General features: G+C 37.9%; 1 protein-coding gene across 6 annotated transcripts in view; it reads right to left on the reverse strand.

Moving 5' to 3' along the window:
- Positions 1-314: 314 nt before the first annotated feature.
- The window catches only part of pfkpa (phosphofructokinase, platelet a), a 42,895-nt gene continuing 27,278 nt past the window's right edge, over positions 315-15,931 (reverse strand). For 2 of the 6 annotated variants that reach the window (XM_053636463.1, XM_053636440.1), the window contains exons 14-22: positions 14,609-14,679; positions 14,396-14,483; positions 13,015-13,167; positions 9,539-9,703; positions 8,194-8,255; positions 7,790-7,901; positions 7,226-7,325; positions 2,236-2,341; positions 315-895 (exon numbers count right to left, since the gene is read on the reverse strand). In XM_053636463.1, coding sequence (XP_053492438.1) covers positions 739-895; positions 2,236-2,341; positions 7,226-7,325; positions 7,790-7,901; positions 8,194-8,255; positions 9,539-9,703; positions 13,015-13,167; positions 14,396-14,483; positions 14,609-14,679 — 1,014 coding nt within the window. In that variant the 3' untranslated portion in view covers positions 315-738. Of the gene's footprint in view, positions 896-2,235; positions 2,342-7,225; positions 7,326-7,789; positions 7,902-8,193; positions 8,256-9,458; positions 9,704-11,012; positions 11,166-13,014; positions 13,168-14,395; positions 14,484-14,608; positions 14,680-15,931 lie in introns of those variants that run through there. The other 4 variants (XM_053636454.1, XM_053636447.1, XM_053636481.1 and 1 more) reach the window with 3 other exon arrangements.

Here is a 15,931-nt window from a genome sequence, read left to right on the forward strand (position 1 = left end):
TGAAAGTAGAGAAGGGGGACTTCACACTGTTTACAGTGTGAGCGGCCATGTTGGTTTGATGTCACTCTGTAAACAGGGAAGGAACTCATAGTTGAGAAGACTACCCCAAGTTGACGAGTTGAAATTCCAAGCTGACGGGGCGTTTTCGGTGTTTGTTTCCGGTTGTACGAAGGGAATTACAAGTTACAACTTCACCTTGAACTCAGCATAATATTAAAGATTAAAGATAAATAGTTCCACTCCTAAGGACACAGTGTACACGGATAGTGAGTTGTATCAAAAAGTTAAAATAACTCACAAGAAGCTTCAAGCAGTTCAACAAGCAGGTGAAGGTGTACTTTATTGTTTAAGCAATATGACAGTCACATTTCCACACTAAACTGTGCTCGAGAGACTGTATTGCACTCATAAATAAGTTACAGTATCTGGATACTAAAACGTGGATCTACATTACAGCTCCGACTTCACAGAGAGAAACATTAAGTTTACACAGCAGAGGTGAAAAGTTCAAGTCAAGGGACAGTGGCTTACACCATGGGCACACACTAAAAGCTGAGGATGTGTCCGACCTCTTGCTAAAAACACTCCGTGCAGCACATTCAGGACACAACCGGGGAGAGATGAGTGGGCTTTAACGACATTCACGATGAAGATGAACAGAAGCGTCTGTTTCAGCACACACACACACACACACACACTACAGGGTGACCTTTGACCCTGCTGCAACCTTGAGGGACTTCAGATGGAGGCAGTGACATCGGTCTCCTTGCCTCGGCTGCGCTCGACGTGTTCCAGCTGGCCCGAGTCTGACACGTCGTAGCTCGTCTTGTACTTGGCCAAGATCTTCATCAGAGGACGAAGCTTCAGCCACCACTGCTCCTTAGGAATTCTGTGACTGAACACACACAGACACCGCTGTTTTACTGCATTTGTTACAATAACCCTAACCTCATATGGAGATAAGTATATTATGAGATACACTCATTGGCCACTTTATTAGAAACACCATACTGATACTATATTAATCCAGTCCATTGCAGGGTACATACACACACACACACACACATACACTTCTTTATACCTAGGGGTAATTAAGAATAACCAATGCACGAAGATATTAATCACTCAACTACACAGTCTCCTCTAGAATGATTATTTCTATTTTCCTAGAATAAATGAACTTCAATTATAGGTTAGATTTTTTTTTTCCATCTTCACATTTTCAGCATGAGATTAAACCAATTACATTACAAAGACATTTTTCATTTCAGAACCTTTTGTCATTACCAGTCTTAACCAAGGGTGGTAATAATTCTGGAGTTGAGTACATTTTTTTTTTTGCCTTTGATTATATAAATATTATGAAAACTTGAACTGTAAAATGTGTTCTGACAGCCCTCTAATGCTAAGCCTAGTGCGTTACCAGATGGATAAAAATTATACTGCTTTAAAAACGCAGCAAGTGGTTATACTTAGACTGAAGAAAAAAAAAATACATCCCTAAGGGGACAGGAAGAACATAATTCACTTAAGTGACTAAATATATCTCAGTCTAAAAGCATAAAATGGCCCCGACAGCAGAAGCTCACATGTACCAGTGTGACACACACACACACACACACACACACACACACACACAATGTCAGTGTCACTGCTGTACTAAGAATGATCCACCATCTGAATCATTTCTGTGGAGTAGTGGTCTGTTTCCATTGAAGCACGATGAAAAGGGGACTGAAAAACCGTGTGCATCAACGGTAGAACCCACAATGTGACCGATGTGGTAGGTAATGTTGATAAAATGACTGCAGAAGCTATGCTGTGACATGAAAAGCTTCAGAAAGTGCTTCACAGAGCAAGTACTCGTACACATCAAGGAACATGAGGCATTTAGCCAAAATGTTCACAAGTAAAAGTAAAATGTGACATCTTAAGCATTCAACTCTATAGAAATACGGGCAAATTTATTCTACTATTTTGGGTTAAATGCTAAATTTCTCATGTTTTTAGGGTGACATTATCCTAATTTCCAATAGAAATGTTTTCCCTAAACTTTTTTCAATCCATCGTTACTAACGATCCCAATAATTTTGGAGCAGGCTGTAGATTCTTTCCTTTAAATATGTAATATGATAATCTGAATGTAGAAAACAGAGACACCAATTAGCTGGAACAGAAAAATGTAGATCAGACCAGTCTAGGGTAGTGTGGGAGGAGAATCAGCTTCATACGTACACAAAGTCAGTGTCATCCTTCAGCTGAACCACAGGCTGGAAGATTAGGTTACGGCGACGCATCCCCAACAAACAGGCTGAGTCCTCAGTGTTAGCAAACACTCTCCCTGAAGGACACAGACAGAGACACACACACACACACACACACACACACACACACACACACACACACACACACACACACACACACACACACAGACAGACACAGACAGACACAGACAGACACAGACAGACACAGACAGACAGACACACAGACAGACAGACAGACAGACACACAGCATTAGAGCTGACTCGAGTGATTTCGGTCATAATGTGTAAGAACATCATTGCTTGACATCCACGGTAACTGGATTAATATTAAAGGGTTGCTGAATTCTTGATTCTGATTGGTCAGAAGGTGTGTTTTTTTTTTTTTTTTTTTTATAACAGCAGTTATGACTGTAGTTCTTCCTGTAATTCAAATCACAGGTTTATAACTCATTCAATGTGTTCATTCATCCATCCATCCATTTTCTGTACTACTTATCCTACATAGGGTCACAGGAAACCTGGAGCCTATGCCAGGGGACTCAGGGACACCCTGGGCGGGGTGCCAACCCATTGCAGGGCACTCAATGAGTTCATCCTAATACATTATCGTTTCGATAGCAACGGCTAATTCATAATCTACTAAGTCTAAGTCTCATAAAAAAAATAATAATAATAATAATTAATTAACAAAGGAAAACAATTATTGATATTGTGAGATATCTAATGAGCTTATTTAGCATTTTTGGAAGGAGTCTCCAGTATCAGTGCTTGGTATCAGAGGTAAAGATGTAACTTGTTGCTTTCAGGTTTCTCATTAACATGACATACTGTATTATCTTTACTCCAAGAGAGAAAATAAAAAAAAAGAGATGTTGATGGAATGATGGCTTACAGCTGCTGTAACTTAAGTGACAAGTTGAACTAACTTGTTTCCCGGAAGTTCTGCAACATTCAATGCAACTACAAATGGACAAAATTTACGACACACTTTCAAATTGTAATCGTTGGCAACCTACTGTGGTATAAGAGGAATAAAACATTTCATGACGTGATGTTATAGCAGAATAATCAACTTCAGGGTGGTAACAGTAATTCTGCTATGCATCAAGACGCACCACACCATGCCATCGTTGATTACTTTCCTATAACAGCACACCCCAAATGCTGGGCTATAAAACATGTTAGCATACCTTGGTCAAGCGTATGAATTATCATCACAAACGTCACAAGTGTGCAATATGACTACAATATTATCACAATATATTATCAATGTGCTTTTCAGAGCAGGTATCAGCTGTAGGTCTAAAACGCATCAGAAGAACTAAATATTATTATATGAAAAAGTGTTAATTTTGAGAAGTAAAAATTTTGCTTCCATCCTGATTTCTTCTGTTTTTGTGTACATCTCATATTAAATAGTTTTAGATCTTCAAACGAAATACAACATAAAACAAAGGCAACCTAAGTAAACATTTTGTTTTATTGAAACAAAAAAAAAGTTATTCAACACCTATTACCCATGTGAAAAACTAATTGCCCCCTTAAACTTAAAATCTGGTTCTGCCACATTTAGCATCAATAACTGCAACCAAACACTTTCGATAACTGGAGATCTAGGACTAGGACTAGGACTTACTCCTATGCTTTGGATCATTGTCTTGCCGCATCATCCAGTTGCGCTTGAGTTTCAACTTACAGACTGAAGACCGGACAGTCTCCTTTAGGATTTTCTGATAGAGAGCAGAATTCATGTTTTCCTCAATTATTGTAAGTTACCCAGGTCCTGAAGCAGCAACGCATCCCCACACCATCACATAGCCACCACCATGTAGACCGTAGGTATGATGTTCTTTTTGTGGAATTCTGTGTTTGGTTTACACCAGATGTAACAGGACCCCTGTCTTCCAAACAGTTCCACTTTCGACTCTGCAGCCCACAGAACATTCTCCCAAAACGTTTGAGGATCATTAAGATGTGCTTTGGCAAAATTCAGACGTGACTTAAATGTTCTTCTGGGTTAGCAATGGTTTTCGCCTCGCCACACTTCCACAGATGCCATTTTTGCCCAGTGTCTTTCTGATAGTGGAATCATGAACAGTGACCTTTATTAATGAAAGAGAGGCCTGTATGTCCCTTTGATGTTGTCCTTGGCTCCTTTGTGACTTCCTGGATGAGTTGTTGCTGTGCTCTTGGAGGAATTTTGGAAGGTTGGCCACTTCTGGGAAGTTTCACTACTTTGCCGAGTTTTTCCATTAGGACTTAATGGCTCTCGCTGTGGTTCTTTGGAGTCCCAGAGCCTTTGAAATAGCTGGTTGTGTCTAATCCAGCTGAACCCCAGTATGAATGCAGTTTCATAGATTTGGGGAATTAGTAACTACAGGCCCAAATACATTTTCACACAGGCCCTGTTGGTATTGGATAACTTTTTTTTGCATCAATAAATAACTATCATTTTTTTTTTAATTGTATTTTGTGTTTACTCTCTATTTGTTTTAATTTCTGAAACAATTCAGTATGAGACATACACAAAAATGTAAGAAATCAGGATTTAGCAAATACTTTTTCACAGCACCGTATGTAGACCTACAGGTATGTATGTAATTTTATGTCTTTGATAGCATTCAATACATGCATGATTAAGAAATGAAGCCTATTTTGTGGAACAGACATGAATTACATTCAAATGAAACTGATGATGACTGCTCACTGATACTAATGATTAATCTCTTTTAAACGTAACGTTTCACTTCACGCATTGTGATATTATTTGAGTCATATCACCCACCTCAAATAAAAAAAAAAAAAATCCATGCCAGTCTAATTCTTGTCTAATGTTATACCATGGCATTCTATGATGTGGATGAAAGCCTTATGAATATTATGGGTGAGGTTTTAAATGTAAGTAAACAGTTACCTTCGTCTTTAGTCAGCCACACGCACAGCAAAAAAAAGGCAAAAACACACACAGTGGAGAAATCAAACACAAGACTTGTGTACAGTTAATAATCTCACTGATACTCTTACAAAAAGTATTAATAACAATGTTATAAATAAATGTACAGTATACATTGAAGTCAATTAGGGTGTCTCTTGTCATAAGAGGTTTTAAAATAGTAGCTAAGAGACAGAGTTATTTCAGCTTTTATTTACTATTTCAGACGTTCAGTGGGTCAAATGTTTACATCCACTTCGTTATTATTTGATGGCACTGCCTTTTAATCGAACGCGAGTCAAAGCTTCTCACAATACTTATACACTGCTACATACTAGCTGGAATTATTTGCTCATTCCTCCTGACAGAACTGGTGTAACTCAGTCAGGTCCGTGGACCTTCTTGCTCAGACACACTTTTTCAGTTCAGTCCACAACGTTTCTATGGAATTCAGGTCAAGGCTTTGTGATGGCTGCTCCAGTACTTCCACTTTGTTGTCGTTAAGCCATTTTGTTACAACTTTAGAAGTTTGCTTGGGATTATTGTCCTGCTAGAAGGTCCAGTTGTGTCCTTTTAAGTTTTACCTTTAAGGTGCTGCTTCGGTATTACTAGATAATCTTCCTTCCTCATGATTTGCATGGTATCAATGGCAAAAAACGGACTGGCTCTAAAATACAGCCACAGGTGCACTCCTAATTTTCTCCTAACGGTCACCACTAGCCAATCAGAATCTTCCCGACTGTTTAAAGAGACAGTCAAATTGATGTATTTAAACATTTGATACACTGGAATTCTGATATAGCGAATTAAAGCTGAAATAAATCTGTCTCTAATCGATTATTTTAAAATGGAGTGTGCAGTATACGCCGTAACTGACTTGACAAAAGAAATGTATGGAGTTGTGAAAAACTGTATGTAAACTTTTGGCCTTAACCGTACAACTTATACAACTGAAATGAAAACTGAAGTGTAATTGTGGGTATGAATCTACACAAAATCGCTCATAATAGTGAAGGAGAAAAACAATACATAATAATTTGGAAAATTATTTAATAAAAGATGTCAAATTTATGACTGCATAAATATTCACCCCAACTTTTATCATATTTATTTGTAAATAATTTCCCAAACTACTTTGATTTTCCTTCCACTTTAATATTATGGGAAGAGTATTGTACTGTATATTTTGGGTTGAACTGTCTGATACTTAGTTAAATTTGATATTTATTAGACTTAAAGTCACCATGAAAACAAAATTTAAGTTTTGTGGCTTTTAGTATGAATTTGTCTGCCTTAAGGTTATCTACAAAGTTAGTGTTGCTCCAAAACAACAATAAAATTCACATTTAGAAGATATATGCATTCAAAATGTACAGTTTCTCTCTACCACGATATAGATCAACAATTTTGATGACATCATTCTGCACTTCAGCGTCTCATCAGATTTTCTGTCCAATCAAATGCTCTCTAGAATCTGAAGTGTCCCACCCCCAACAGTTGTAGGTTTCCTGGCTGTGCTGTAAGCTACATGCTATAGGCTATTTAATAAGGGTGAGGGGCTACTCAATATGTCCCACCATGACTTCCTGTTTCAGTAGAAATTACGTCAACACATTGAATAACATTGTGCGTTTCAAGGCACTTCACAGGCACTTAAAGATTTTTGCCTAGGATTGTAAAAATGCAAAAATATGAAACTGTAATAAACTTGACGGGCTATTTTGTGTTGATGTTCATGGCATATAATCCCAATTAAGTCCATTTCAGTTCCAGGTTCTAACGTCACAAAAGTTCATAAGGGGGTGAATACTCATGCAAGCCACTGTATACTGCTATTCTTACAGTTGATTGTTAACCGTAACACCAACAATGGAAATATGTAGGTAAAAGAGGCAATTATTTATTGTGTAAGTGCCTTGGGCTGTCTGTGTGGTTGGTGTGTTCCTGCGTCAGTGCTGTGTCTGTCTCTGGTCAGAAGACTGTCTCAGCATGTTAGCAGCCTTTCAGAACACTCTCTGCGTTCACTTACCTTTCCTGTAACACTCATTCAGCTTCTTCGAGATCCACTGCATGGCCTTGGCTGAGATTTTAGTTCCAAAGTTGCGGTCGAACGGGGATGGAGCGCCTCCCTGAGGAGTGAGAGAGAAAGACGGAGCAAGAGAGAAAGTGCTTAGTGTCTAGATGTTTTAGAGTAATAAAATCAGATCGGTCTGTCTGAAGGAATTATTCCAATGTTTATCTATGGCATTTCCATTGAACAAAAATGATCATGTGGATGCGTGTATGTTTTTAATCTCTTTATGGTGACCAAGCAAAACCCATAATGATGACAGTTTTGACATAGTGGCTGGTCCCCATTAGGGAAACCTGCACTGTTAGAAAAAAAAACCCACAGGTTTAACTTAATACAGAAAAAATTAAATAGACAAAAATTTTCCTTTTAAAACTTTTCCTTTTACTGATGTAGGGTTATGGGTCAGTGTAGACAGCATTATTTAGTTACAATTTAATAGAAGTACAACACAAAGAGTTACAAAGGTGTGTAAGGCATGTATGTGTGTGTGTGTGTGTGTGTGTGTGTGTGTGTGTGTACCTGCTGCATGTGGCCAAGTACATTCTTCCTGCAGTCGAACACGCCTTTGCCCTCCTCTGAGTAGAGCTGATAAATGAAATCTGTTGTGTAGTTCTCGCTACTGTTCTCATTCCTGGAGGATTACACATGCAGAAAACAGACACACACAACCACCCACACACACACCCACACCGAGCAACATGCCTTGAGGTGCCAATCAAAACCTCTCCAAAAATATCCTCATGTCATGTGACGTGATCAGAGTGGCTGTTTAATATATTCAGGGAAAAACTGAACACAAATCCTGGTTCCAGTTCTGTTTACGAGGTGAGATCCACACACACACACACACAGATGGCTACTTTTACTTCTGACATTCTAACGGTGAAAATGTTTAGCAATGAGAAGGAAAATGAAGGTGTAACCTGAGGATGAGTCCTCGCTGAATGCTGGTCTTCATCTTCTCTGTTAAATGCTCCACGTTAGACTGGGATATAACACACAACACGTTAGCCTTTATATAACTGGACGATTAAACTACCTGAAAACGATGATAGCCCACTATGCCTAAGGAGTTAGCATCTCTAGTACTAAAACTGTACTCTACTACTTTTTTCTTTTCATTCCATAAAAATAAAAAAAACCTGAAAATGATTTGCAAAAATTAAAATAAATAAATAAATAAAGAAAATAAAATCAAATAAATCACACCATCCCATAACAACATAAAACAAATTGCATTTAAATGAGAAACACTTAAACATTTAGCATTTTAATGCATTCAAATACGAACGAGTCAACATTAGTGACAGCACTACACCATGTGAGATGCCATTGCACAGCTAAATATTTCTGTTATTTCTCTTTTTCTGTATGTTGTCTCTTTCTGTACTGGTTGTATTCCAGTTCGGAAGTGATAACGTGGGTTTATTTTAAAAAAAAAAAAGAAAAAAAAAAGGGGGGGTTTTATTTATTTACTTTTTGAATCTTCAACAGCAATATGTTTATTTTGCCTTACTGAAATAAGCTGAAATGGCAAACAACTGAACTGAACTGTCCAAACTGTTAACATGCAAAACTACCACTTAAATTGCCTTCTGCTTTAGGTGTCACATTCATACAAGCAGCTGGCATGACTTTCACATTAATGACCCCAACTGGAAAAGTTGGAGCTTATAGGAAAACGAGTTCCCGGGTTGTAAGTACGGCATTGTGGTTGCGTTCAAGTGCGCACACCTCGTAATTACGACATTTCTGACAGGACTTGAAGGCAGCATTAAGTGCATAATTTACCATCACGCATGAAGCAAGCAACACAAGTTAATTGAGTCGGTGATGGAGAAAACCAATTTAAGCATTTTCTTATCAGGTCTTGGACAAAATTTGTCCACAAGTATAGTACATTCAAAAAGTAGATAATATCAATCCTAACTTTCCCCAGTTTTGTAAAAACCTGTTATGTATGTTTGTACAGGGGAAGCTCAGGAGAATCTGTCTGTCTCCTTCCCGAGTCCTCTTTCACAACTAGACACACACACCGTGTTCTACAGCATACTTCTCTAACTAAAAAAAGTGTGTAATATAAGAGGAATAAACCCTCTCGCTGTCACTGATTATCTTCTTAGTGTTTTATTCTTTACCTTACATAGCATATTAACTGATAAGTAACAACACACTCGTTTTATCATACCTGCTGCTGTCGCTCGAGTGCATTAGCCTGATGAAATAATACACAGGGTTGTTTTGGTCGCTGGTGTGTATGAGGTGTACCTGAAGGTCTCGGATGTCGAAGGGCTCTTCATAAATGTAAGCGGCGTCAGCACCCGCTGCCAGACCGCCCACGCTGGCCAGATAACCACAGTACCCTCCCATCGTCTCAATGATGAACACACGCCGCTTTGTCCCGCTGGCTGACTGCTTGATACGGTCACATGTCTGAACACACACACAAACACACACACACACACACAGAGTTTGTCAGCAGGTCCTGCATTAATGCAGTGTATCTAAGATAGATCCTTGTTCCTACTGGCTCAAAATAATAATAATCAGCATGAAAACTGAACACTCTGCATTAGCACTCCCTGTTCTTAGTAACACTAAAGGAAATACTGCTGAGGAACAATAATGGAAATATCTTCCTCTAATGAAAAGACGTTTTAAAAAGATTCAGTTTTCGTCAATTGTAACTGTAAGCAGATTCCACCTCAGCGTTGTATATATGATGTAACTAGAGCAGGGTTGTGAATGAGCCTAATGTTTTATCAATTTTTTCACCCTCAATTAATTAAACTTAGTAATCTTAGCTAGAAAAACTAAAGAGCAGTAGACACTGTGTTGGCAAATAAAGAAGTAAAAAACCTCATTAATAAAGCGGTCATGTCTAATTGGTTAATAAATTAATTTTGAGTCTAACTGTTTTTGTATTAAGGGTTTAAATAAAGCAAGTCTAGAGCAGTTTCATTTTCATCTGATTTAAAGATCTTTCTGAAGATTGAAGGAGGTAATTTCTCTCATTTCATGAAAGCTGCATACTACGTTCTTAAAATGTTAAACATGACATACTAAGAGAAATAAAGCTTTAAATCGCAAAACTGTAAATTCAGAATAAAAGTCTAAATACAATACGTAAATAATTAAAAATAGAATTTATATTTAGGCTTTAGTTAGGTTTAGTGTTTGATCCTCGTACATATGTTTATATGTATAATTGTGTTTTCATTGTTTTTAATATATATATATATATATATATATATCTTTAGATTTGCTTTAGATCAGTTATTGATCCTCATGCCATTATTTATTTATTTATTTATTCATTCATCTATCTCTCTATCTATCTATTTACTTGTTCTGACCTCTGATCATCATCATTATATATATATATATATATATATATATATATATATATATATATATATATATATATATATATATATATATATATATATATTTACAGTTTACAATATACCAAATAAAAACGGTCAGGTATTTATTTTTTTTATTTAAACTGATAAGGTGAAATACAACCATTTTATTTCTAAACTGACTAACCATTTTAACTAACCATGATTTCCATGATTTAGTAAATTATTTGTAGCCATTATTATTCATATTATTTGCAGCACTATACCCTGAAATTCCATTTTTTTCCCCCCACTGCTTGTGTGTATTACTGTAGGCTGGAACGTTTTCTCGTATAAATGATTTTCTAATATGAACGAGGCGGTGTTTTTTCTCTTACCTCCACGATGGCATTAAGGGCAGTGTCTGCCCCGATACTAAGGTCAGTGCCAGGTACATTATTACTAATGGTAGCTGGTAGCATACACAGCGGGATGCAAAACTCCTCATAGTGGTTGCGAGCCTCATAGAGCTGCAGCAGACACTCAAGCGCCTGAGACGACCCCATGCACACACACACACACACACACACACACACAAACACACCACAGCACATTGCAATGCACACGTCAGACCAGCTGAGGCACGTTCTGGTACAGGAGTGGACCCCGTCGATCACACACTGACCGCATGATAGCAGCGCAGGCTTCCCATCGACCAGGAGAGGGAGAGAGGGTGAGGGGGAGGGGGATGAAAACATCATGCATGCACACGGGTCGGTGAATGCATATGCACAAGTGCACACTGTGTGAGGTGGGATCGCATGATGCTAAGAGACAGATCGGGGTGGGAAAACATACAAACCACCAAGCGCTTGTTGCCATGACAACAGCAGCAGGATGGAGAGTGCAAAACAGAGTTTGTGTTGATCTATCTATCCCTGTTTTCCAATCTATATTTAATTCTGCTTAGCCGTAAATTGTGTTGCATGGTACTGCAATCATTTCTAAACATTATTTTGTCTTTTTTTTTTCCTAGTCTAAAAAAATTTGTCTTTTTAAAGTGCAGCAATGACTCAGCTTGATTATTTATGCAAATGTTTGCCGCGTGTCAAGGCTTGATTACAAATTAAGAGCTGAAAATTATAACTCAATCAAGAATTTGGCAGGCTTCCTGCGGTGTGATGAGGTTAATCGACACCGTTTACATTACTGGGGTGTTTGCTCGGCTCCGTCCTGATCCTGAGTGCATTAAAGGTGAATTAGGACTAAGTGCTCTGTGGATTGAGTTAGATGAGTGATCATGTCGAAGTCCTCTCTGAAGGTTCGTGCTGCTTGCTGTAATTCAGGCTCGGGGAATCGGCTCTCTAATGAGGCTGAAAGTGGTGCGTTTACAGTCAAGGAACAAGACGGCATGCACAAAACCAGCAGAGTGCCTTCATGCCTCATAATCATCATCATCATCATCATCATCATCATCATCATCATGACTTACCTGTGAGCTAGAAGTAAGCCGTTGAGTTTACCAGCCTGCAGTCTCCAACAGCACCTAAATCTCGGTTACTGCTGCACTTATGATTTAATGATCAGTAATGGCTAATGGCTTTATGAGTAGTGCCGGCTCACAGTAACGACCAGCAGGCTGTTATGGCTCAATAATCAGCACGGAGTGTGAAATTTAGCGCGTGTTTATGAAAGACAAATGGAATCCTGCTATTAATGCCTATAATCTGTCGTTTAAATCACACCATTTACTGATCCTGTGTGCTCAGAGATCAGAACAGAGATCCACACCTAAAGTCTGAGTCTATAAGCAAGAACTGTTTTTGTAAGTATATTAGTTCCTAATTAATATTGGAGATGAGCGTCACGGAGCGGTAGCGTCATTGTCATCATTTTCAGCTGGACACTCGAGCTGTCAATCCAAATCTCACTAGCCAATGAGAATAAAGCGCTATTAAGCCCTACTCATACAAGAGATCTGTGCCAGAATGCCAAAAGTAAACTTTAAATGAAACATTTAAAAGCATAATGAAAACTCTGGCAGCGCATTCAGAAACCATGATTAGCGAAAACTAAGCTTAGAAAACTATTAACAAAGAATGCTGTTTATTTGAAGACCATGCTACATTTTTGCCACTGAGGTCACTGTTTTCAGTCTCAGAATATTTTTCTTCTCGCTCATTGTACATTTTTGTTCGTTTCTTGAAAATTTACGTAAAATACTTTTGGCACAAATTGAATTCCATATCAGCCTACATTTTACTTTTCCTAAATCATGACATTGCATTCTTTCTTTTGTGTATGTATAGGGATGATTGGCATAAAGCTGGTAAACTGAAGGCGTAGCCCCCGTTATGTCTGGCTAGTGTGATTGTGGGCGGGACGACCATCCGCACTTACATGAGTGATGGCGTTCAGAGCGGTGTCTGCACCAATGCTGAGGTCTGAGCCTGGTACATTGTTGGAGACCGTGGCTGGCACCATGACCATGGGCACACACAACTCCTCACATGTTCCACGGGCTGCGAACAACTCCAAGATCCCCAGGTAGGCCTGCAGGGTACGGCAGAGCCACGGCTTTAGCATTGCTGGGAGGTAGGAGGGCCGTGTGAAAGGAAGTGTGTCAGGGGAGTGTGCAGGGGGACAACGTGAAAGAGAGAGGAAGGGGAATGGGACGGAGCCGAGGGAAGAGCCAGGTCTATCACGACGGACAGCACGAGATGGACAAAGGTTCCACTCCAAAACACAGGAAATGACATACTTGTTCATGTAGAAGATTCATTCAGAAATCCTAATATGTCAACCACACAACACACACACAGATTGTAGGCCTGTCTGAAAAATGTCTTTGAAGAGAAGATGAGATTAGAATAAAAGGCCAGTTCACTAGAGACTTTATGCTCATGGTTCCTTTCTCATATCTGATGTTTAAATGCTATAAATCAAAGTGTAGCCACATTTAAACCTTTAAAAAGCAGAGGACAAAGGAACCAATGCAGGCAGAATAAAATGATCCACATGTGCATTAAACACTTCTGGAGAACAAAGAAGAAAGAGTCATATCACACATGAAGAAGAGACAGTCAAAGAAACATCTCTGTGTCATTCAACATGATTTAAAAAAAACAAAAAAAAACACCACGTTATATACAGATCTCCTTTATACCGACTTCCCTAGTCTAAAATTCCTTAATAATACATCCTGCTTATAAACTAAATATTGATAACACTTTATAATAATAATAATTTATAGGACATCTGTGTGCTCTTGCTTTATAATGAACTAATCTCATCGCTTGGCTATGTGTGCTCCATTTTTCTAAACTGTTGTTTAAATGTGGGAGTGTCATGGTTTTTTTTGTCTTATTACTTTCAAGAGAGAGAACCCAGTGAGGAAATTACTGTTTATAGCTGCTGAAAAGGGATGTTCCACAACATTACATATAACAATAAACATAATGGAATGGAAAAAAGTACTGTGTGTCATTCATTAATTAGTAAAAAATTGTAATCATTGCCAAACTGCTGTAGTATAAGAGGAATAAAACACTTCAGCACATGCTGTTATAGGAAAATAATCAACTTCAGGGCAGTAAAATTCACACCAACGATCATGTTTTATTTCTTATTTTATTTATGCAGTATAGGTTAAAGCTCATAAACCATCATTATTATAAAGCGTTACCCAAATATCTAGCAATTTGTGAAATCATTTTAACTACAGGATCATTTTATCTCTAACATGGTCTACACGTATATTCTGTGTCTTTCACCCACATACCTCAAATCCTCCGATGACCAGCAGTGCGTTTATGTTATATTTCCTCATCTGCTCAGCGATTTTTTCAATGTGCTTTCCGGGAAGCGTCCTGGAAAGAGGACGAGATGTCGACTCAGGTACATTCGTGGCAAGTTAATTAGATCGAAATCGCCAGAGCACATACACACATTGTCACAGGCACATGAACAAATGTCTGCACGGTGTAATAATTACCTTTTAGTTCCTAGCAGAGATCCTCCCTGGCCTGTCCAGCCCCCTACATCTCCCCATTTAATCTCTTTTATCTGAGACAAGGACAGAATGAAATGGGTTTAAATTACAAAATGGAAAGGAACACAAAAGCTGAGAAGCTATTAACAGCAGTACCAGCATGCTGCTAGCCAGATCCTGGTGGTTCTCTCTTTTTTTTTTTTAATGAATAGTGATGTTAGTAATTAAGTAGAGGGCAGTTAGGTTTAACTAAATGAGACTGTGATGCAAAAACAGCCCAATACTGTTTCCTTATACTAAGTCACACAGAATGTGTGAACACCCATACAGCGTACTTTTTAGTACGAGACACTAAGGCGCTTAGCAAGTCCCAGTCTCTTGATTACAATCTAAATCAGAGGCGTTCGGTCCAATACCAAGTGGACTGGAACAAAAAGAATCTGTGTAGTAGACCATTATCACGACAACTCTTCAGTGTGTTTACATTTCAGCATTTACCTGAAAAGTGCATTCTGCATGCACAAATGGTTTGAACATAGTGCATACAAAACAAATAAAATCGATACAATATATGAAAATTTGTACACACATATCCGATACGGATACCTAAAGGGGGCGGTACCTGCCGATAACAATAAATCAACCGACAGTTTTTAAAATTGATACCGAATGAAAACATAACACTCTAATTAAAATAATTCTGAACTTTATTATTTAATAATAATACTGTACCATGAAAATTTACTGTACTTTTTAAAATGAAAGAAATATATAAATATTAATGTACACTACCGGTCAAAAGTTTGGAGATACTTGACTGAAGTGTTTCTCATGATCTTAAAAACGTTTTGATCTGAAGGTGTATGATTAAATGTTTGAAATCGGTGTTGTAGACAAAAATATAATTGCGCCAACATAATTTCTTTAATTAGAAAACTAACATTTTATTTACAAAAAAAAATCTTTTTTTTTTCTTTTTTAAGCAACCGATAAGTGTCCGGCGTAGGTGGGAACTCATTTAATACTGTTTAAAAAGCATCTCAGCGAAATTCCTCAAGAAATCGGTTGAGAAAATGCCAAGAATACATTTCTGGAAATTCTAAGCAAAAAGGGCGTCGACTTCGAAGATGCTAAAATACTAAATTATTTTGATTTATTTCGTATTTTTTATCACAACATAATTCCCATAGTTCCATTTGTGTTATTCCAGAGTTTTGATGACTTTATTATTATTTTAAAATGTGGAAAAAAATAAATAAAAATAAAGAATGAGTGTGTCTACTTTTGACCGGTAGTGTATATGAACTATTAATAAATATTAAAGTA

The sequence above is a fragment of the Ictalurus furcatus genome, chromosome 1 (genome assembly GCF_023375685.1).
Source record: "Ictalurus furcatus strain D&B chromosome 1, Billie_1.0, whole genome shotgun sequence".
Lineage (NCBI taxonomy): Eukaryota > Metazoa > Chordata > Actinopteri > Siluriformes > Ictaluridae > Ictalurus > Ictalurus furcatus.